This window comes from Tinamus guttatus, unplaced genomic scaffold (genome assembly GCF_059628265.1).
Source record: "Tinamus guttatus ecotype Peru unplaced genomic scaffold, ASM5962826v1 Tinamus_guttatus_pri_ptg000227l, whole genome shotgun sequence".
Taxonomy (NCBI): Eukaryota; Metazoa; Chordata; class Aves; order Tinamiformes; family Tinamidae; genus Tinamus; species Tinamus guttatus.
Genome location: NW_028288761.1, coordinates 342,397 through 364,036, shown reverse-complemented (window position 1 = coordinate 364,036; position 21,640 = coordinate 342,397). Strand labels below are relative to the sequence as shown.

The following is a 21,640-nucleotide window of genomic DNA, read 5'->3' as shown; positions in this document are numbered from 1 at the left end:
CGGGCTCACAAACGCGGTGCTTCATCCTCGTCCAAGCAGCCTTCCACTTGAATGAAGAAGGAGCCCCGGCCGGTGGGACTTGTAATCTCCTTGGGTCGTAGACGTTGATGTTTCATGGCTAAGCTCCAACTGAGCTGTTGAATTCTGAATAGTTTAGCTGGCAAAAAGCTAATAGAATTGATACATTGTGCTAAACCTCGTGACACCAACTGTACAGTATTTTTTCTTCTGATTCTTGCAAGCACCAGTTCAGACGTACATATTTGCACAGAAAAAAAGCAACTACTTGTGCAGTCCTGTGATCTGTGAGCTTTTTAATTACCATGATGGTAATTCCAGCACATTGACTGACTGCTCTTACTTTTAGTGCTGCACTAGCCATTTGCTTTATGTCCTGTTAAAGGTAAAAAGACTAACTGCTCTGTAGATATGCTTGTCCGCTTTCATTAAGCTTCCTTAAGCTGTGCAAAAAAAGCCGCACTTAATTAGCTTTCCTTAAATTAGGATTGATATACCGTCCTGTATGTGTGCATGCTGTCGTTACTGTCTAATAAATGGAGCCGTCTGTTCCGTGAGGCTTTTCCCAGGTGGTTGGTTTGAAGGATGGCAGTGGAGGGAGCGCGGGCCGTGTCTCTAGGCCGTGCCCAGCCTGGCGGGGACGCGGTGGTGGCCGTCGCTCTATGTCAGGGCTCCCACATCCCGGCTGGGCATGGCAGGCTCCGTGCAGTGCGCGGGGCAGGTCCTTTGCCATCCTTTTCCTGCAGGTCCACCGTGCTCGGTGCGAGTTGTGCCTCTAGCTCATAGGCAGCTCTCAGCTCGAGTGCCCAAAAGCCTCTGGCAGCAGGAGAGGAGAGATTTTATTCTTCCATCAACAGGAGCTCCATGCCAGAGCAGTCTCCCTCTGTGAACTTGCATCAAACAAGTTTTGGATGATGGTTTTCTTGAAAGCCCACGTTGATCTCTGAAGATGCATCTATAGAAATCCACAGAGTGTAAGTGGAATATGAAGACCGGAAAATCTTTTACACTCCATGTGTGTCTTTATCTCCTAAGCCAGTTTCCTTTAACTAACCAAGTTGTGTGTATGTTGGAACGAGTGGAGTTGGAACATCTCATTACTTTTGCAAAGTATGTTTTGACGATTTTAAATGAATAAAACAGATTTTTATTAGGTGTAATGACAATGAGAGATGGCTCCTTCGGGGCTTTTGAAGAGGGAAGAGAGAGGGATGATCAAGCTTCAAAATGCACAGGGTCACCTTGGCAGCCTTCCAGAAGCTAGAGACAGCTGCCAATTTGTATTTATCTGTGGTCAATGCAAATATGCATGAATGCAGCCATGATATTCGCTTGTGCTTAAGCAACGTCTTGGTTAGCAGGTGCATAAAAAGTACTGTTGCTTTGAGGTTTAGTCATACAACTTAACTGCAGGTTGGCTTGGTCATACTCAAAAATGTGGTCCGATATCTCTGCAATCCTTTGTGCCGCAGCCTTAGGGATGTTGTTCTGACAGGCAGTGTGGTCAGCAGAGCAATTTGAACGGTCACGAGAGGATTCACCACATAGCAGGGAGCAATGTTATTTCTTCACCCACATGGTTTTTAGCCGCTGCCTCCAGGGTCCTCTCTGTGGGTTTGCACAGGAGTGTTGGAGCCGGGGGACGGGGACAGTTTGCAGAGCAGTGGGCAGGCTGCCCTGCGCCCACCCAGCCTTTGCTCCCTTTGCTCTGCCTTGGGATGAGACATGGATTTCAGGCAGTCTGCAGATAGCAGTAGACACTGACAGCACTGCAGGAAAAGCAGGAGGAGGTGGTTGAGGCTGCGCCTTCTCTGAGACCGTGCCCTGGAGGAGCATCTGAGCTGGGCGCCGCGCTCGCTGCCTTACGTACCAGCTCGCCCAGTGCGATTACCAGTGAGCAGAATTTGCCCAGGAAACTCTCACTGGGTGCATTTCTGTGCACCAGTGATCTCACAGCTAGGAATTTCAAGCTCTACTCGAGGATCAGTGTTTCTGGTTCCCTTGGCCACCAGTTCTGCAGCTTGTCCGTGGGGTCCTCCTGTCAGAGAGCATCATCCCTGGGTTCCTTGCACAGTGACTTTCCTACCTCACCTTGCAGTCTGTGCCCGAATTAACTGCCTGTGACAAGCTACGAGCTCAAGTCCCCTAGCAGTTTTAAAGAAGCCAGTTTGAGCCTGGTGGTAAAAATGCATCCCAGCTGTGCTGCATATAGAGGCTTGTGAGAAATGCTAAATTGTATCCGTATCTGTCCGGACACCTTTGCTTGTGACGTTAAGTATCTGAGCCTGTTTGTGCCTGCAGCTTGCAGGCCGAGAGGCCGCTCCAAGCAGGACCAGCGTGTCCTCAGCTGCAGCGAGCGCTGCAGGGGCTGCATGGGGTGTCTGCACCACCGTCCCCCTGCGTTTGGGCTCTCTGAGCTGGGGCCCATCATTGACCTCCACAGCAGGTCCGACTCGCCAAATCCATCTCAGCAAAGCAGCTCTTTAACTGCTACAGTTGTATAAATGTGCTCGGAACTTGGCACCCGTGTATTCATGCTCGCTTCTTTCCAGGGCAGACTGCAAATATGCACTTTGTTGAAACCAGCCTGCTAATTTTTAAACTGCCTGCCCGGAGCTGCGATTCGCGATGGGTGGCAGATGCTTGTGGCTGCAGGCCCCAAACATCTGGGCTAAACTATCTGTTCCATTGACACAGGAACTTGCATTTTCTTTGAAGAAGCTCTTAAAAGTTTTTTCATGGATACTTGTCAGTGTAAAGCAAGCCATCCGTTTCCGTTCAGTGCTGTTCTTTTAAATTAAGTAACTTAAAGGAAGATTTACGAGATGTGGCTGTGGGGTGGTTACAGTGCCAGGCTGCTGTTGCTGTTAGCCTGCGTGTGCTAGTGGAACCTGGTGCAGCAGAACCTGCACCCTGGCCAACGTATGTGCTGGCATACCCTGCTCATGCTATGTCTGCTATGTATCTATACACATGTGCTTAGAAATAGGGCTTTTTTATGTGTGTTTTTTTCTTTTCAAGCCTTTAGGTTTGTTCCCGGTGCTGGAGAGCTAGACAGCAACAGATCAAAGTGCTGGTAGTGTTGAAAAGACTTTATATCTTTCAGTATTACAATCTGTGATTTGTTTGGATGCAAGTGAAGGATCAGACACCCCCGTGTGTGCCGGGGATTAAGGCGGCTTTGCTATCCCGTCGGAAAGCTCACGTATTCTAAAAGACTTTCAAAGTCTCCAAAGGGAGTGAAGTGCTTTAGTGATTTTTATGTCTTTGAAAGCCTCTGTTTAGTGGGCCTGGTGGAATTACCTAAATGTGCTGCCAGCTGTCTGCCACCAAGCACTGCCACCCAAGCATCCGAGCGCCGGAGCGATGGGCCTGCAGAGACTGAGCCCTGGCTCTCGCTGTGCAAACGCCCATGCAAAATGCCCGGGATGTGCTAATTCCATGGGACACTCGTTCCTTTAAATGTTCACTGTGATTTCTTCCCTCCAACCTCTCTGACCCTGGGAGTACATTGATGGTTATGGTGTAAGAAAAATAATATACGTGCTCATTAAGTATCCGCAGTTGCTGGGCCTTCCTGTGGCAAAAAGAAAAGGGGAAAGGGAGCCGTGCAACATCTGTTCTATGGCACGGTTGCTTTATCCTGCTGTGCTTGGGGATTTTTTTTTAACTGGGGAAGAGCTGAGCTGTTCTCAAGATCGAGGCAGCATCAGAATCACCCATCTTCATTTGCTCCTGGTGTCCCTGCTGTGCAGTGTACACAATTGCATATGGGTATAAGTGATCCAGGACAGGGACCATGTATTCAAGGTAGTGTCTCTTATATTACTTTATGAAAGCGGTTCAGCTTCAGCTTTTCCTAAGCATCAAGAACTTGATTTGCTAAATTCAGTTGATTTGAAGATCTTTGTGTAATTTTCTTACTGTTTCCTATTGAACCTGCTTTTCTTTGCTGTGTAACATGTGGCACAGTTGTTGTAAAACACTGCACACTTGGAGTGTCTTTGCTGAGACCAAAACTCCCAATTTAGTCACCATGCAGCTTGTTTTGTCATATTTCACAGCCTTTACTCTATGCTAGTTGTGTTCATGGAGTTACAGCTGCTACAATATCTGCTCTTATGCACTGGGGTGTGGGTTATTTGTTTCCAAGGTAGTTTTGCAATTAGTAATGATGTTTTTTCCCTCTAGCTGGAAGGCATCAAGATTTTTTTCTGCATGCTGCTTTAGAGTTTATTTGATGTGTAAATTGTTTAGGTTTTGTGGAAGAAAATCAGTAATGGGATAAATGCTATTATAGGTAAACTGTTCTACCAAAAATAAAAACAAACAAAAAAGCTTCACTTGTCCAAGACGCTTTTATTTTTTTTAAGATTAGATTTAGACTTTCAGATGAAATGGAAAAATATTTCAACAGCCTGAATCTTCTGAAAACAATACTGTTGTTGTCTCAATGTCTCTGATAGTCTTTCTGTTTTGATGTCGTCTTAATGACCAGAAGATAAATTTTATTTCTTTGGGGTTTTTCTTTTCTTTTTTGGATAGGAAAGAATGTATCTTCACCATCGACCCATCAACTGCCAAAGATCTCGATGATGCTTTGTCCTGTAAACAACTCCCTGACGGTAAGAGAGAGATTTTACAAAACATTTCTCAGTGTTTATATTCAGCAGTTGACACATTCATGTATGTAATTTGTCATGAGGTATTCTTTACCAAATACGAGTGGAGCGATAAACTAGTTTTTCTCCTGTTGTTGTAATTGCCTGTTTTGAGAAACCTTAGAGCAGATATCTTCAAGCTGCAGTCTGACAATGTCTTGGTAGCAAGAAATACAGACCCAAATCGCTTTGCATAATCAGAGCTGTAATTTGATTTGAGCAGATCTCAGCTGTCTCCTGTCATTATGGGAGCTGCAGCTGAATAGGTAATATTCCACTCTGGCGTACTAAAGTTTAGTGGAACTTTGACCCTGACTACGCAATTCCTGGATAAAGGAACCCAGTATTTTGAAGGTCATTGGCTGAACTGCTTCTTGGTCTTTGTTTATGGGATGCTGGGAGTTGTCAGATGAGCAGCATGTGCTTTCTAAGTTGTGTTACTCTTCTCACTGCCTTTCAAGTTTTGTGTTCTGCCTTATTTGCACTTTGATTATGCTAGAAGGTAACAGAACAGAAAGCAAAGCTCCAGAAGCCAAATGTTGATGATTCTGACTTCAGAAACTTCTGTCTTGTAAGCTTGCTTTGCCATCCAAGTTCTGCTCACTTAATTTGATGAGATCCAGTAACAGACTTGGTTTAGAAATACTGGATGACTTGATTAGCACATCCCCTACTAATAAAGAAGAAAAAGTGACTTTTTTGTGTGCCTGGATTTCCCCGTTCTTGTTAATCATCACAGTATAATACTATCAAAACTATGATTTCCTGTTTTTTCTTTTTTTGATTAATTTCTGTGCAATGTCACTAATAAATTGTTTTGTCACTTAGACACAACTACAGTATAGTATGATAAAGCTGTTAAGTTGTTAAAAAATCAGAGATGAAAAAAATTCAGGCCAATGAAATTATTTCCAATTGTATGGAAGCAGTTTTGAGGCAATGCTAAGAAACAAAAATGTGCTTCTATCCCACAGAAAATTTACACAGTGTCTCAAGAGTTCCTAACCTTAACTCTGTTCTCCCCCTTTCCCCTTTTTCTAAATTATCTGTAGATTTATAGCAGCATTGTGTGCCCACAGTCACCCAGAACAAAGGTACTGAAACTGCCTGCTGAGGCTACACTAATCACATATGCTTGGGGCTTAGAAGCTGCATTAAAGGGTTTTTGGTACATATATCTGTATTTTTATCTTATCCATAAGGCATTTGGAGAATGGTTTTAAGGAAGGTGTCTGTTCGAACAGGATTTCTTTCTTTCTGGAGACATCCTACAAAGCCAGTGCAGGAATATTGCTCGTGCTTGCGACCTGATGGCCTATGTGTCACCTAGGGATATTGCTGCACTCTAAAGTCTGCCTATTGCTCAGACCCCAGCTGCAGAAGATGCTCCATTAGGCCTCATGCTGTGATCTAAAAGGAAAGCAAGATCATTCCACAGAAAGGCTTCGCCTTACTTGCAGTATTGAGCCAAGAGGGTTCTAGACGTTACTGGGCTGTTACTTGGCCTGGTTGAACTTCTTTAGAGCAAATGCCTCCCATGCAAGCAAATGGAGACCACAAATGGAAGAAGTCTTTAAAGAAATCTCCTCTGAGTGGATTTCATCGGGTTGTTTCTGTGCCCTGCCAGCCTTCCCTGCCTTCTTAGTGTTTGGTCTTCCCTGTACAGGCGCAGGGCATAGGGAGCAGCCTGTGCATGCAGGAGAAAGAAAACGCCCGGGTCTTCTTGACCCATTTGTTTCTGACTCATCATCAGGCCTGTGCTGGCTTCCTGTATCCTCCAGATGAGGATTTTTCCTGCCCTTCCCTGAACATCTGTGAAGGCCAAGGAGTGTGTAGAAAGATCATGTCAAAGCCATGCTTTCAAGAATTCTGTTTATTTGTATTTAGCACAGGACTTGGTACGATTCTCTCCTCTAGGATATCCTGTTATCTCAAAGGAGGAGGCAGTGCTTGTCTGGTCCACTTGTACTGAGAGGACAGGGGATGCTTCCACACAGATGTACTTCTGCTTGCCAGAAATAAGTCATTTGGGATAAAAAGATAAAATAGACAAGTGTAGGCATTACTGAGCCTGACTGCAGGGAGGAGCCCTTAGCACTGAGAAGATTTGCCCTAGAAAGTACAGGAACTTTTTTCTTCTTTCTGGTCTCCTAAATACCTGTTGCCAACATAGGTGTTTTAGAAGGAACATGAAGAGACCCAGGAAGAGCAGGAACCTGTGCATAAATGTCTTCCAGAGAGTAAATCAAAGATATATGAGTGGGAGATCTAGTGTATTTAGTCTATTTAGTGCTCTTGAAGGTTTGAAGTCCTCCTTAGAGCCATTATGCACATTACCCTTTCATCCAGATGAGCCTGAAATAAGGAAATCCAGGCGGAAGTGTGAAAGCAGACAAGCGACTGCACGCGTAGGTGGCTGTCCCAGCCCTAAGGCCTTTGTTCTCCCCCACGTATCAGTTTCTATGAATCATTAAGTGCAAGTCTGCTTGGAGCTCTGCCTCTTGGCTGGAGCCGTGTGTTCTCCAAGAGGCTTGTTGTTCCAGCCGGGACTTTTCACACAAGACGGTCTGAGCCAGAGCCGCCTTCGAGAGATCTAATCTTGGCCTGTCGTGGGCATCATGCCCTCTGCCTCTCCGTGTGGTGTGAGATCTGCCATGAGAGCAGTGCCCGTGCCTCATCCCAGCGCTGCTGCTACCTTAGACCAAGGAAAATCAGATCATCTAAAAAGGTTTTCTTTGCAGGGGGATGTCCCAGGAGACCTGGTCTTAAGTGACAGTAGAAAGAACTATCATGGAAATCTGCGTTCTTTTGTTTTGAAATCTCTTCATTGTTGGTTGTTTTGAGAAGACCTTGTGGCTCAGAAGGAAGTACAGACAGGAAAATGGATCTTGATGGTCTTTGATGTGATTAGGAACAATTAGGGAGGGAGCAGAGGAGTCAAGTGGAAGCAACTAGCATAAAATGCAGGAGAGGTGCTGCAGGAAACCCCTCTGCATTCTTCAAGGAGACGTGTCCCCTGTTTGGCCCATTCAGGGAGGGTTTCCAAAGGCGAAGAGGAAGGAAATCTCGCTGTTGTATCTGCACTGTAACATTTGTTTAAACAGTGAATAAATCTGAAACAAAGATGTCCAGCCTGGTAAGTGGAATCACATGCGTCTCCATAATTAGAGCCACTGATGTCCTTCAAGGAAGTGCTTGCAGGATCCTTTAGTAGAAAGATGAGTAATAAGGGCAATGTAAGAGCCATACTGATGAAGGACTCTATTCTCCTCCCGATGCGCTGCTATTTCACTGGCACAAACTTCATTCAGGAGCATTTGCTGGTCTAGATGTTGTGCTGTAAGCCTCATGTTAAGGGTATTTCTTTCGCGGGCAGTTGGCAGTACTTGTTATGTTCTGTTCACCCTTCTGAGGTGTCACCTCAGAGACGTAGCTGCAGAGTTTGTCATCCAAGATGTAATACACCACCAGAGCTTCATCTACAAGGTATCTTCAGCCCCAGGGCATGAGCATCTAATAATCTGTTTCTAGCAGAAGAAAATAATCAAGGCGTATGCACATGTGTTAACTGGTGCTTGTGCTCTTCCCCACAGTCCTTATTTTGCATTCTTGTGGGGAAATTGGCATTTGGAGCTAGTTCATCATCATCTGCCTGTTCCTGGAAGGCACTGGTCTGTGTCTAAGGATGAGGAATCTCTCTGAATCCCATCACTGGGGATTTCAGTCCTGTCCTTTGCAGCTGGCAGGAGACATCTAAATCTTGGAGCACAATTTCCTAGAATGTTTTTTTTTTTTAATGTGTTCTTGTCCACTCAATGTGGATCTGTTACTTTCTGGCCCACAAGAAGGTTATAGTCTCATTTTGGTCTGTGGTCCATGGGCTAGTGTAAGACTACATGGGCTGCTCCTAGTATCAGTCCACCAAATGTAACTGAGAAAAGCCAGTACATAATGTCATCAATATGTGTGAACTTTTTTTTTTTTTTTTAAACAATTGCACTTTTGACTGCTGCATTTTCAGAAAATTATACATCTAGAATTATTCAAAACCAATGCTGAAACTCCTTTGGGCTCACTTTTTTGTGTTTGCTTACTTTCAAAGCAACTTTTGCTTTCAAGTCTTCTCCCTTAAGGAGAGCACCTCAATCTTGTGCTTACTAGAACCACTTGATATATTCTAGAGGTACCCTGAGGATTTCTGCCTTTAAAGTTGCTGTACTAGCTGCAGTTATTTTGACAAAGAATTGTTTTAGAGGTTAAGAGCTCATCCAGGGCTGGCAAGTCTGCATCTCATGAGGGCAAAGTTGTACTAAGAGTTAACACAGATTTTATTCCAAACGTAAACCCAGTTACAAGAAATTATTATTTTTTCCATCTTTTTTGCCCATATGTAAAACACTTTTTTTTTTTAAGAAAAAGCATGAACTAACCACATATCTGGCATCCTCATGATGTCAGGAGATCTCCAGAAATCAACAGCAAAAGCAAGTACCCTTTTCAGAAAATGTCTATCTTAGAAAATTTGTAGCACCTCTAAGAACTACAAGAAAAAAGGAACCATACATTGCCAAAACTCCTGCTATCAGAGAGCTGAATGAATGCATTTCATAAGAATTTTAAGCAAAATTGCATTTGTCCTCGAGCATTTGTTGCTAAGTTACTCATGACTGGCAGGTTATTTGACTTCGAAGGATCTTGTGCAAGAAGCAGAGAGAAAGGAGACTGTTCTCCCACCTTAGCTTCATTTTAAAACTTGGCAATGTAACATTTTCTGGTTTCGACCACTGGATGGAGGGTTTGCTTACGCTGCGTGCTCCCTGAACGATGGAAGGGAATGTTTTTGCACAAGTAGTCCACAAATTTTTCCTGAGAGAGCTGCCCAGTAGCAGAGTGTCACTAGGAAAGGAAACATGGGACGATTGTGGGAATAGCTGTATTTTTAATGGAGCTCACAGTAAGATACTGTAGCAGTTGGAAACTTTTCAGGGATGTATGTCTTAAATGAGCCAGTCTGGTTTTAAGAGCACTTTGTATTGCAGTCTGCTTTTGATTAAGTGTCATGCTCCTCGTTGTTGTTTAATGATAGCATTATGGAGCTAAGTTTGCTGTTTACATCTATGTATGTGTTTAAAAAGATCAGCCTCAATAAAGAAAAAAAATAGGGTTCTTTATGTAACAACTTTAGAAATACGAACAAACGGTTTTCCATTTAGATGACTCGGCATAATCTCGGAGTAGAAGGTGGATCTGGGCTGCAGCTCATTTCTACAGCATTTGTAGAGTTGTTTCAGGGTAGCTTTGAGGTTTTAAACAAGTTCATTTGAGTCGATACTCCTTTGCAATGCTTTCTGCACAGATTCTAGCAAGTTCCTGCAGCTAGAAGCAAGTAACAGCATTTTTCAATTTCTACAAGTGTTGCAGAATATTTGGGGAACAAACCTCAGATTTTTCAAGCTCAAATATTTTCCTTCTGGAATGTAAAGTTTTAAAGATTGATTTTTTTTTTTTCATTGTATATGAGCATGTGACCTGCATGTCCAAACAAAGCCAGGCAAATTTCATACATTTGCCAAACTTCTGGGAATTATTTGCAAGTGTTGCTTGGTATATTTCCACTAATGCAAACAGTCTATACAGTTGTGCTTGAAAGCTACTTACTAGTAGGCACAGAGATCAAGTTTGAGAAATTTAAAGGCAGATAGTCCATCTAATGTAATCTCAGTCTGTGACAGGAAAGGAATTATCAAAATCACTGTGATGTGTTTCTGAGGGGTTGTTTTACCTGGGTCCAGATGATGATGGTCCAGAAGATCCATCTTGATGGTGATTTCAAAGCAGTATTATGGACTGTACAGGCAGTGTTTCTGTACATTTTTTTGTGTGCTGACTGGTGACTAGGATGGCTATCACTGCCGTTTTACCACTTCTATATCCCTATACTATTCCGTAAATCAAGTAACTTAAATCTCTTGAAATAAATGTGATACTGTAGAATAAAATGAATTGCACATGCTGTTTGTCTTAGGTTTTTCCCTCTGTGACATCAGCTGTTTGTATTTTGGAGCAGGATCCCATATATAGATACCTTGAATGACCAGATCAAATCAATTTTTACAATGTGCCGCCCCCAGTTTACTCTTACCTTCAAATTACCTTGGTGGTGAATTTAAATATACCCTATGGAAATAGTGTAAAAATCTCATTGTATTTCTCTAAGCATCATGAAAATTGTTTCTAAACAAATCTACAATGAGCTGCGGTTTTCCAAAACAGAGCTGAAGAGGATTTGCATCTCTCATACTTGGTGAAACCAGCCATCATTTTGTCAAATGGTCAAATTATCCCTTGTCTACTGCAAGTCTGCTGACACTACGGCTGCTTTGCTTAGTCCTCATGGACACCTTAGTAGACAGCACCTTGTGAGTGACTCTGAAGATTTATGGCTGGAGTAGGTTTGTAGAGCCCCAATGGCCTTACGATGTTCTCTGCCATCTGCCCTTCTGCTTCTTCTGCCTTCATTCTGAAATAAGTTGTTTTCACTTTACAAAAATTCTATGCACTTGTGTTTTGCTTTTTAGCACAAATATTTCCTTTTCCATTCATCTTTCTCCTTCTAGCTCCTTCTGGACTGCAGAGTAAAGCTTTATCTGCTTTAGCATACTGATATGGGCACTTTCAGCAAATCCATTTGGTTCTTGAAGCACAGAGTATAGGAGGAATTTGGCATTTGAGTTTTGTTGGATTGAGTGGCTTAAGATAAACACTGAAAAATGGACTAGTGTTGGAGCAAAAGTTGCATTATGAAATTACTGTGCTTCCTTCTTTGTAAGGTAAGTGTTTAAGATCAACACATACCAGACAGTTTAGGGAGAAAATGAGAGAAATGCCACATCAATACATAAATATAAAATGACCATAAATACAATTTACTTGAGATGTATTGCTAGAGTCAAATATGGGATAAGTAAAGACAGCATACAAGAAGCACAATTGTGCATTATATTTGGTCAGATTTTCCTATGGTATCAGAAATAATTAGCTCAGCTCTCCTGTTACCTGATGATTAGTGTACTGTGTTTTTGTTCAGGATCTGTGTTGTATCCCTAGGAAGGAAAAAGCCATATTGCGGTGATTAGAAGCAGGTACATTTCTTTCCATCAAGAGTTTGTGGTTGCAGATTCTCTGAAATACGCAAATACACTCAGGGCTGTGCCAAATCCAGATCAGTGCTGTGTGTGGTGTGTTCCCATGTAGTGCTGGAGGAATTGCACCAGGTACAGTTACGTCTTGCCTCTTGCTTTGAAGTGCCAGCGTTGTCTCTGGCAATGCATCACTTCCAATTCCCAAGGACACGGTTGAATGGAATCAGAGGGCTGGATTTGCATCATCGTGCTTCAACTAAGCATTTCTCTTGAAATCAATGATACAACTCAATGGCATAGGGTTCCCCTCAGCTTGAATGAAAGATAGAACACACTGCTCCAAACTAATGGTAGTTGAAAGGAGAATAGACTGAGCTTAAGCACCAGACATGTCATTAAAGTAAGTGGTAAAGAATATTGGGAACAGATAAAAAAGAGTCTGGATTTGGTCGAAACCTTGGTTGCTAGAACACAATTGGTTTAACCATTTCTTGCATATATTTTAAAGCTATTTATTAAAAGATTGGAAAGATGGATATTTTCTTAGTTGTTGATGATGATCTCTATTGTAACATAAATTTGGGCTGTGTATAGATACTTGGTAAAGATCTCATCCTTCTAAAACCTTTACATTTGAAAACAGCTATGAAATGAAGACAAGATGCAAAGAAGGCAATAGGGAAAAGTAGTGAATTTAAAACAGTGTGAATACTAAGCTGTCTGTGAAGGGCTGATCTAATGACCATGGCTGTAGTAAATGCAAATAGACATGCAGGTGCCAGTAGGATCATTCTAAAAGTGCATTTATTTTCCTGCAACGAAGAGAGATGCTCCAGGCTAAAGCATTTTTGGATCATTGTGATTCATAAATTCAGGACCTGGGACAATTCCACAAAGTATTCATGGATATGGGCTTGCAAACAATAGTGTCTAATTGTATACTGAAGAAAATGAAAATATAGAATTGCCAATAAGGAAATGGGTAGTGGGAAGAAGGTCCAGAAATTCCTGTCCAAACAGACCTAGTAGCACTGGTCCTCCCTATAGGATTTTTGTTCACTGCAGAGGACCTCAGGGAGAAGGAGGGTCCCCAGAGAAGAACCACAAATAATAGATGATAACCAGATAGAGCCAGAGAAAACAGGATTTTTCAGTAAATTACGCAGATAAGAATCAGAAGATATGTGAAGACGATGAACTTTAAAGAAGATACAAATGGCTAAGTACAAATTTCCACACAGTTAACTTCAGTCATGTGTTCTGTTGCATGCAGGCATCCAAGATGTTACTGCTGAAGCATTGTGTTTTATTATCAGCTTTCTAAAATGACAGAATCCCTCATAAACTGGGTTCTAAATTGACAGGATCCCTCATAAATTGGGCTCTTGTTTTGATTTTAGTTGCGATTAAGGAGTTTAAGAACCTAACTGAACAGGGAGAATGTCTTCTTACAGCATAAATCACTACAGTATGCAATTGCTAACTATTATGAAGGTATGCAGAAAGTGTGAAACCAGGTGCAGATAGAAATATTTTGGAAATGTTTCCAAAAATAAATAAAAAGTTGGATAGCTAAAAGTAAAATCTCAGCAGCTGCCTTCTGTTCTTGAAGTTGAAATGTCAGGGCTGTTCAGTGCAGTGTGTTTGGCCTAGTACTAATTTCCAAGGTCTCTTTGAATGCCCGGGAGCATTCACTTTTGGCCCAGGTTGACTGTGTTTGGCAGAGATATGACAAAAGAGACTGACTTAGCATAAGAGGCTGGTTCCTCCCCAGTCCAAACCTTCATTTCAGGAACAGGATGACATCCTACACCCAAAATTACTGTAATTCATGTTGAAAGCTGCTGGGTGCCACTTCCCATCTCTTTAAACTCAAAGACCTCTGGTTTCCTGATAGAGTTATCCTCTTGAACAGGATAATGCAAACAATTCGTGACGTGGATGCCTGAAATTGCCTGCTTAACCTTCATCACATTGGCTGGGAGCCTCACTCTTGATAGAGCATTAAAGAGAGCTAATCTCGGTCTCCTTTGGTCACTTCTATCTACCATTAAGGATTGCGTGCTGGGATGGGAATGTGAGTTCATAGAAGCACCCTAATCACCTCTGTGACCTGCTTGATAACTTGTCTTGTGAAGGGCTGAAGATCATCTGCCAAGTGTTTGGGAAGGAGTCAAAGTAGCAAAGGTTCATGTTGGGACTAAGTTGCAAATAGTTATTTAGATGTTCTCCACAAGATGACCATATATCAAGGAAATGGGTGGATAAATTAGATATATTTGGCGTTCTTATCTCCTCTTCATTTTATTCATTGCACTTGGATCTTGTGAAGAAATCAATACAGTTCATAACCCATCTCTGTGGAACCTGCTGTTTTGGCACCCTATGAAGTTTGCCAGGCACTTGTGCAGACACAGGGAAAAATAGCTGGAAGCTCAGGGACCACTGCCACCAATGATGGATCTAGCCAGTGTTCCTGCCATAGGGTTGACCCTCCTGCTCTCCTGAGAGCCCACGAAAACCTCATTCTGACCAAGAGCCTTCTCAGAGCTCGGGAGAAGTGCATTCCTCACAGCGACTTTAAATACTAACCTTAGCCAAAGTGTTTGAAACTGGACTTAAGTGATTTGGCTGTTTTGTGTATAAGATTCAGGGACCTGTAATGGGCTATGTGTAAAGCGCCAGGAGAACTCCTGCTATGGAGATGTGCTGGCTTTGTTTTGCAGGACAAAAGGTAACTTTTAAACTGTATTAACAAGTGGTTTTAGTGAACTGTGTGCTTAATTTATTAGCTGCTGTGGACAAAAAACATACACAATTCATATGGAAGACCTGCTCCCAGCATTTAACTTAGTAATAGATAAAGTCTCCTCTTAATTCTGAAACTATTTAAAGAATTACTGATAGCTTATGGAAAGCTCTGGAAAATGTTCCACTTAAAAACAATTTCTTTCCTAGGCCATATTTCTGCTTTTCGTCTTGGCTTGTCCTTCATTGCTAAGAGCATTTAATGAACAGGTGATTTCTATTTTACCTACCTGAAGCCAATCCTAAACTGGTTTGTAAGATCTTAGTCATTTCCATAATATTCAGTAAAGATGAAACAACCAACGTTCAGAGTAGTTATGAGACCTCTCCAAGTAAAATAGTGCCCTAAAAGTACAAAGCAGACAGGAGTTATTCTAGATTTTACTCATATCCCTCATTGACCTTCTAACTTAAAGAGCCAAACAGAAAACCTGTAATGGTTTATTTTTGTGAAATGCTCCGAGTATTTCCTTGTTCTCCCAAGAGCTCTGAGAGCATCACTTTGTGCCATTGCTGTTTGTGTGGGTGAGGTCTCGGGTGCTTCCAGAAGTGAAGGAAGTGCCAAGAAGTTCAGTTTGGGAGAACTTAACCTTGGAAGATGTTTTTTTCTCCCCCCCCCCTTGTTCTCTCATGCTGTTTCTCAGCTCGCAACAGAGGGCAATGTCATTCTGTTGACTTAAGGATTTGGTCTATCTTGCAACTCCTGGTTTTGTGCAATTAAATGAGAAAAAGCTCTGCTTCCATTGCCCGTGTGTTCCCACAGCCCAGTTCTTGAAGAAACGAATCTAATGTGATCTGTACAGGCGAAATGCTAAGAGATAAAAAGGAAGCCATTAAAAAAAAAAAAAAGAGTGTTCTAAAAAGCGACCCAAAAGCCCAGGCCCAGCCCAGCCCTTTTGCTGTTTTTAGGGTGATTCACGCTCCTGGAGTGGCCGGTTGACGGCTCCGTGTGTGGCTGCTCCCTTTCCCTCTGCGTGGGAATGTGCAGGCTGAGGAGCTGGAGGCCAATGTTGGCCGAGGCTCCAGGGGCTCCAGCCCCAGAACAAAATGACTAAGCCGAGGTCAGAGAAGGGCTCAAATATCTTGAGGCCTTGGCCAGGCTGCTCCTCACGGTCTCAGTGTCCCCCCGGGCCTGGTGAGCAAAGGGAGCTCTTTCTGTGGTGCATTTCTTGTGCAGACCTTTAGTAGAGGGGCTTGCGTGGGCACATTTTTTGTAGACCAGGCTATCAACAGTGTCTGGAAGTACATAGGATTTTACGGATCTTCACCATTTAGAGGGGCTCCTTATTTGTGTGTGCAAAGAGTTCTTCCCCTTTTCTAGTTGTTGCAACATCTGCTAAAGTTGGAAAGTCTCCTTTCTGGAGAGCCTGAGTCTGCTGCTGTTCAGGTCTGCAAGTCCAAGAATTGGAATAACCATAGCGTCCTTGGAAGAGCCATGGGGCCTGGGACTATCCTGCTCATGGGCAATGCAGAGCTCTGACCCCTTGTCCAGAGTCTTCTTTTAAAGTTATGTTGATGAAGAAGCCTTATGAGAAACACAAAAACTATTAATTGCTTAAAGAAAAGGTGATGGTGTAATTAGTGGCGTTTCAGTTGGCTAAAGGAGCAACTTGTGATAATTTTAGAACTTCAGCTTCTTGTTAAGCCGGTAAATGAATTCATGCTCAGTTGCACGGTGCTTTGAGAAAGCAAAATGGCCCTAGGGCACACAAGTAAAATTTAAGCACTTTCCCTGTTATTTTTAACTAAGTAAAATTAAACACACTGTCTGATTTTTCTGAACAATAGCTTGGCTTCCTGGGGTGGAAAAGTAGCCTCAGCTGAGAATTAAAGCCACCCACCTTTGTCTTTAGGCTTCAGAGCAGACGCATAACTTGCTCTTTCCATGGTTTGGCTTTTATTTTTGTCTTTTTCCCTCTCTCTCCTCCTCTCTCTCATGTTGTTTCTCCTCCCCCTCCTTTCTCTTCTCCCTCCTTTTTCTTCTCTCACCCTCTCTTTTTTTCTCCTCTTTTCTCTCGCAACTTTTCTCCCCGTTGTCTCTCTTTTCTCCCCCTTTCTCTCCCTCTTTTCACTCCCTCCCAAGAGGGGGGGATGCAACACTTGAAACTTGAACTTGTTCTGCAACATTTGAAACTTGGATATATTGGCATAGCCTCTATAGACAAACCAAAGAGAGAGAGAGGTGTTTGTATGAACTCGAGACAGGTTACAGGAGACATTTGCAGACATGTGTTAAAAGATCTGTGGCGGTCTGCAGCGGCTTCCAGCAGCTTCTTCAAGTCTCAGTGCCATTTTCTTCCTCTGTGCAACTTTTTGTATTGTTTTCCTAATGCTGTGTCCTGCCCTGTCTGCCTGTGGTCCCCTATCTGTCCTTTTGCAACTGGAGGCTCTCCGTGCTGGAGACTCTCTGCCCCCCTTGTTTGGACAGGACCAGGCACGGGAACCTCAGCCTTGATGGGGCTCCATGCTGTGGCACTGCTAACGCACACAAATGTGCGTGTAAAGTATGAAAAACCTGTATAAATACTGCTTTGCAGGTAAGAAAGCAGCAATGTGGTACCTCGAGGGCAGAGGAATGGGAAAGAGCTGTAATTATTTGCAGCTAGAATTGGACTAGTCAGAGAGCAGCCGACTGCCTCTCATTGCTGGCAGCAGCTGGGTAGTTGGCTGTTTGTTGGCTAGAGCGAGTGCTCTGCAATCTCCTTGGAACGCTGCAGTATCTCCCTAATTGAGGGGTGGCCAACAGTTTGAGAAATATTGGTTAATACAAAATACTTGGCATTGTATTTTAAGTTGACTTTACACTCTACTAGTGTTTGTCTTCTCTCTCGAGATTGATGATGCTTGAAGGTGAGGTAGAAATAAAGGGAAGTGTGTCTGAGTGCTAGAGAATGATTTGCTGTTTTATCCTTGATCTTGATTCTTTTTTTTTTTTTTTTTTTTAGTTGCATGATCCTAAAATTTGCATATGCCAAGGTATGAAATGAACTTGCTTGGTCGTCTCTCTAAATTTGTGCAGATTAGAATTGCAGAAGAGAAGAGGGCTTTACTGCCATCGTGCTCTCTTGCATGCTATTCAAATATATTCAGTTCAACTTTCTGATTCCCGGGGCAATTCTTTGCTGCAACTTGCTGTGTGGGCAATTTTTATAGAGTCATTACAGACTGAAAGGGCCATTTCCCTCTCTTTGAGACCTTTCTTGCTAATCCTTTTTTGTTTTTAATATTTCTCTATAAAGAATGGGAAAAAAAGCACTTTGAACTGTTTTGTCATAGAGGATGAGATCACCAGCGAAAGAAGTGGAAACCCCAAACAGCCTCCTCTTTGTTCTGCTGTAAGGTGACACACTTGAACCGTTCTCCTTTGATTTTAACATCGTGTCGCTGTTAGGCACACAGCGTCCTGGAGGGCGTTCAAAGAAGCCAGATGCTCAGATCAAGGAGCTGAACCCTCTAAAAACTGCCTCGTGCAGCATCGTGCCGGGGAGCGTTGCTGTTAGGGGCTCCGATGCTCAGTAAGGACCACGATGAGACCCAGGCTCCAGGAAACCCTGCAAACATTCAGGCTGCTCCGTTCTGCCGGGGCGTTGCAGGCTGGATGGTGAACGATGCACGATTGTCCCTGTGGGCGCTCTAGTGCTGCGGGGGTATCGGACCCAACCGGCCGCTTGCCCTATGGTAGCCACAAATCCTGGACCCCTTGTGGAGAGCGTTAGCCCAGAGGAGCTTGGCTGGCCGCGTGCCCGGCCGTTTCCCCGTGTCTAGCTCGGAAAGCTCCTCTTGGCTTCATTGCTGGGCTTGGCAAAGCTGGAGCATCACTGCAAGCAAGACTCCTCTCTCCCGTGTGACATCTGTGGCCTGGCCAGGGAGCCTCTGTATTAACAGGGTACAGCCAGCTGGTAAAACACACACTGCTTGATCCCAAACTGTGCTCCCCATTGCTAAATATTTCCCACGTAGCAGCTTTGTAGTCGCAGGGTTGGAATGGGATGACAGTAGCACCCACTTTCAGAAGAAATAATTTTGAATGAAATCTCAGCAGTCTTGAATGTAAGAAGTTACCTGAGTGCCTTCAGCATTTTTTGTTGAAATAGATGCTTATGTCAGCTCTTGCTTAAATGTCAGCTATATAAAGCATTTCACTTAATCCCTTATACGTTCTTATGTAGATGGCATTTTTTAATATCCTTAAACCAGTAGTTTATATATATGCTTAAGGGTTGCAGTGCTGCTGTTTTAGCTTTCTTGTACATAGGAGAATGTTAATTTGGGGTGAAGCAAAGCTGTGGTTTGTAAAGCAGCCTCTTTTTTGTAAGGGATGTAGAGTCTATCAAGATGGAAAGCAACATGCCAAGACTTGAAGCCTCAGTTTGCTGGAAGGATTGATTTCTTCATCAAAGTGAAGGTGGAATAGGCCTTGTGCAGCACATTGTGGTGTGTGGTCCATGTGGTGTCCACCCTTTTCCTCAAGCTCTGCTCTCTGCAACAACTCTTTTTTATTCAATAAGTGCTGTTTTAACTCTTTTCAGGTCACATTTCCTTTTAGTTTGGGAAATAACATAAGACAGATCATGCAAAGTGTTCCTTTTGTGACTTTGTCATTAAAATTAATGAGACTAGAAAAACTATTTAGGAACCTGAAAAGAGAATCCTAGTGACTAGTATTTCTCTATCCACACAACTTTTTCATTTTAATTAGCAAATAAACCAGGAGAGAGCAATAGGCAAGTATTTTTGTGCGGAATTAGCATGGTATTTTGTCTAGTCTGTTCAAAAGTAGTTATTTGAGAGGATTCTGTTTGGTTGATGAGTGCTGTATCTTCAGGGTTTTTGAGGGGGACGAGGGAGATAGAGTGAGTCATACTTGAGCAAGACAAACCCAAGAGCTGCCAGTTTGCATTATGTCAATGTATGTAACAAAATATTTAGATAGAATTTCCATTAAAGGTTCAAAAGCAGGGGGCTCATGCTGACCCTGGCTTTCAGAACCTCTGGTGGGAAACCTGAGTGAAATTTAATTCCGCTCAGTATGTTTTCATTGGCTAACTCCATGTTTTATTATCTCATGCAATGAGATCTTTCTTGGTTTGTCGATTTTCTACTGAGGACAAAAAGTTCATGTATGTAACAGTGCACATATTGAATTAAAGCACGATTAAAGGCATGATGTAATGACCCCCTCTCCTTTTCCTTTGGTCAATATTTGTCTGTAGGGTCAATACATTACAATATTGACTTCAAAGTATTCGGTATTTTTTTACCTTCCGAGTGTGTTGGCTTCAAGTGCGTGTAATACTAAACCCGTTGGTTGAACTGTTGGTCTAAGACTTACTGTCTAAGTAGTTGCAGGCTTGGATGCCTAATCCATGTCGAGCAGCTTTCAAGGCATCTGATAATATCACAACACAGCTGTAGGCAGCTTTCTGAGGTGAACCATTTAATCCGTGGCCTTTTCTCCCAGCTTTCTAATGAGTGGTGGAATTTGTCCCTCGGTGTGCAATGGGATTATTACACTCTCTCCCTGCTGCCGTGATATTTACTCTCTGCAGGGCCTTTCAGTGGAATAGAGCTTATATGGACAAATCTAAACCCCACTGCTCCTGTCTTTCATGTGCTTTTCAGCTGCCTCTACATCTCTGCTCTATGAAGTCTAGAAAAGCAGCACCAAAGAAAGATAATACTTTACATGCTGTAAGTGCTGTGCAAACATGGCTTAATAAACCTGGCTGGATGAATTGTTAAAAATTCAAACTATCACACACTGGGTGTTGTTGCTTATTTATCTGAACTCGCAGCTGGTGGCAAAGCAAGTTGGGTGGCTCTCCCAACATAAGCTTGGACCTTCTCATGCTTCCTCTTCACCTGTATAACTTTCCATTCTCATTGTGCTGACATACTGCATGATGACCGCAGCTATTACCAATTTATTCATTAAAAACATGACACTCTAGAGAGAGGTTCTTTGAAAGAAGGTGTAGAAATAAATGGGATTTCCACCAGTATAGTGTTTTATTAGAATGGATTAAAAAAAAATCAAGCAAAGACATTTGTAGATATTAAGAAGTTAGTGAATTCTATAAAGAACTAAACATTTTAATTAGGAACCCACCACACTTAGAAATAGTCTACAAATAAGCACTTCAAATGTAGCCCAGTCCTTCCACAGTGTACAAAGGCCGGCAAGGTTCGTGAGTATTGCAAGCCAGAATTTCTTGGAATAATGTACTAATTACTTCCAAAGCTGAGGATGGTCATTACTTCCAAATTCAAATTATTGCCAAAACCTCATGGTAAACCTCAATAATATTCTTCTCTCTAGCCTAACTTTTCAATTAAGATACTTGTAGACCAGACTCCTTCATCTGTGGAGTGGGAATATTCTGCTCGTGGAAAGCTGCACTTCCAGACAGCCCAATCCTAAGTCATTTAAGACTTGTCAAGTCACCAGCAGCAATTTGGTCTTGACCCCAAGCATGTGTGAGCTGCTGCTTCATACCTGGGGAATGGGGTCCTGGCTAAGTTGTCACAGTGGCTGTGAACTGGTAGAGCCTGAGGGGCCACAGTTTTCATCTCAGATGGGAAGAGGCGATCAGAGGTATCGATTTTGTGAGGTCTAGGCATCGAGCAAATGGGTTATGGTAGCATTTTGCAGGTGAGTGGGAAAGGGTGGAGGGGAGCAGAATTCAATACGTCAACAACTAAATGCAATAAATAAGTCAACGGAAGCTCTGCACAGAAGTATAAAGACCTACCAGAAAGGGAAAAGGTTTGTGAAAATTGCATGTTGTCACTTTCTTTTCCTTTTCTTCGCTGTCTCATTACCCCTGCCTCTGGGATAGCTCACAGACCTCATACATCACAGGTAATTGCTCTGCCAGAAGTGACCCCGTAGAAAGTACCAAGATTGTAAAATTGTTAGTTTTTCTCGTTTTCTTTGAAAATTGACGTCTGGATGCACTTATTTCCTTCTTCCCAAGCTCTCTAAACCCCTCCGTTTCCATCTGCAGTCTG

At 42.8% G+C, this 21,640-nt stretch overlaps 1 protein-coding gene across 1 annotated transcript in view; it reads left to right on the top strand.

Moving 5' to 3' along the window:
- Window positions 1–21,640, top strand: part of DIS3L2 (DIS3 like 3'-5' exoribonuclease 2) — a 186,772-nt gene that overhangs the window by 89,988 nt on the left and 75,144 nt on the right. Inside the window, exon 11 of the mRNA XM_088525501.1 lies at window positions 4,564–4,643. Within this exon, the coding sequence (XP_088381627.1) occupies window positions 4,564–4,643 (80 nt within the window). The remainder of the gene's footprint in view (window positions 1–4,563; window positions 4,644–21,640) is intronic.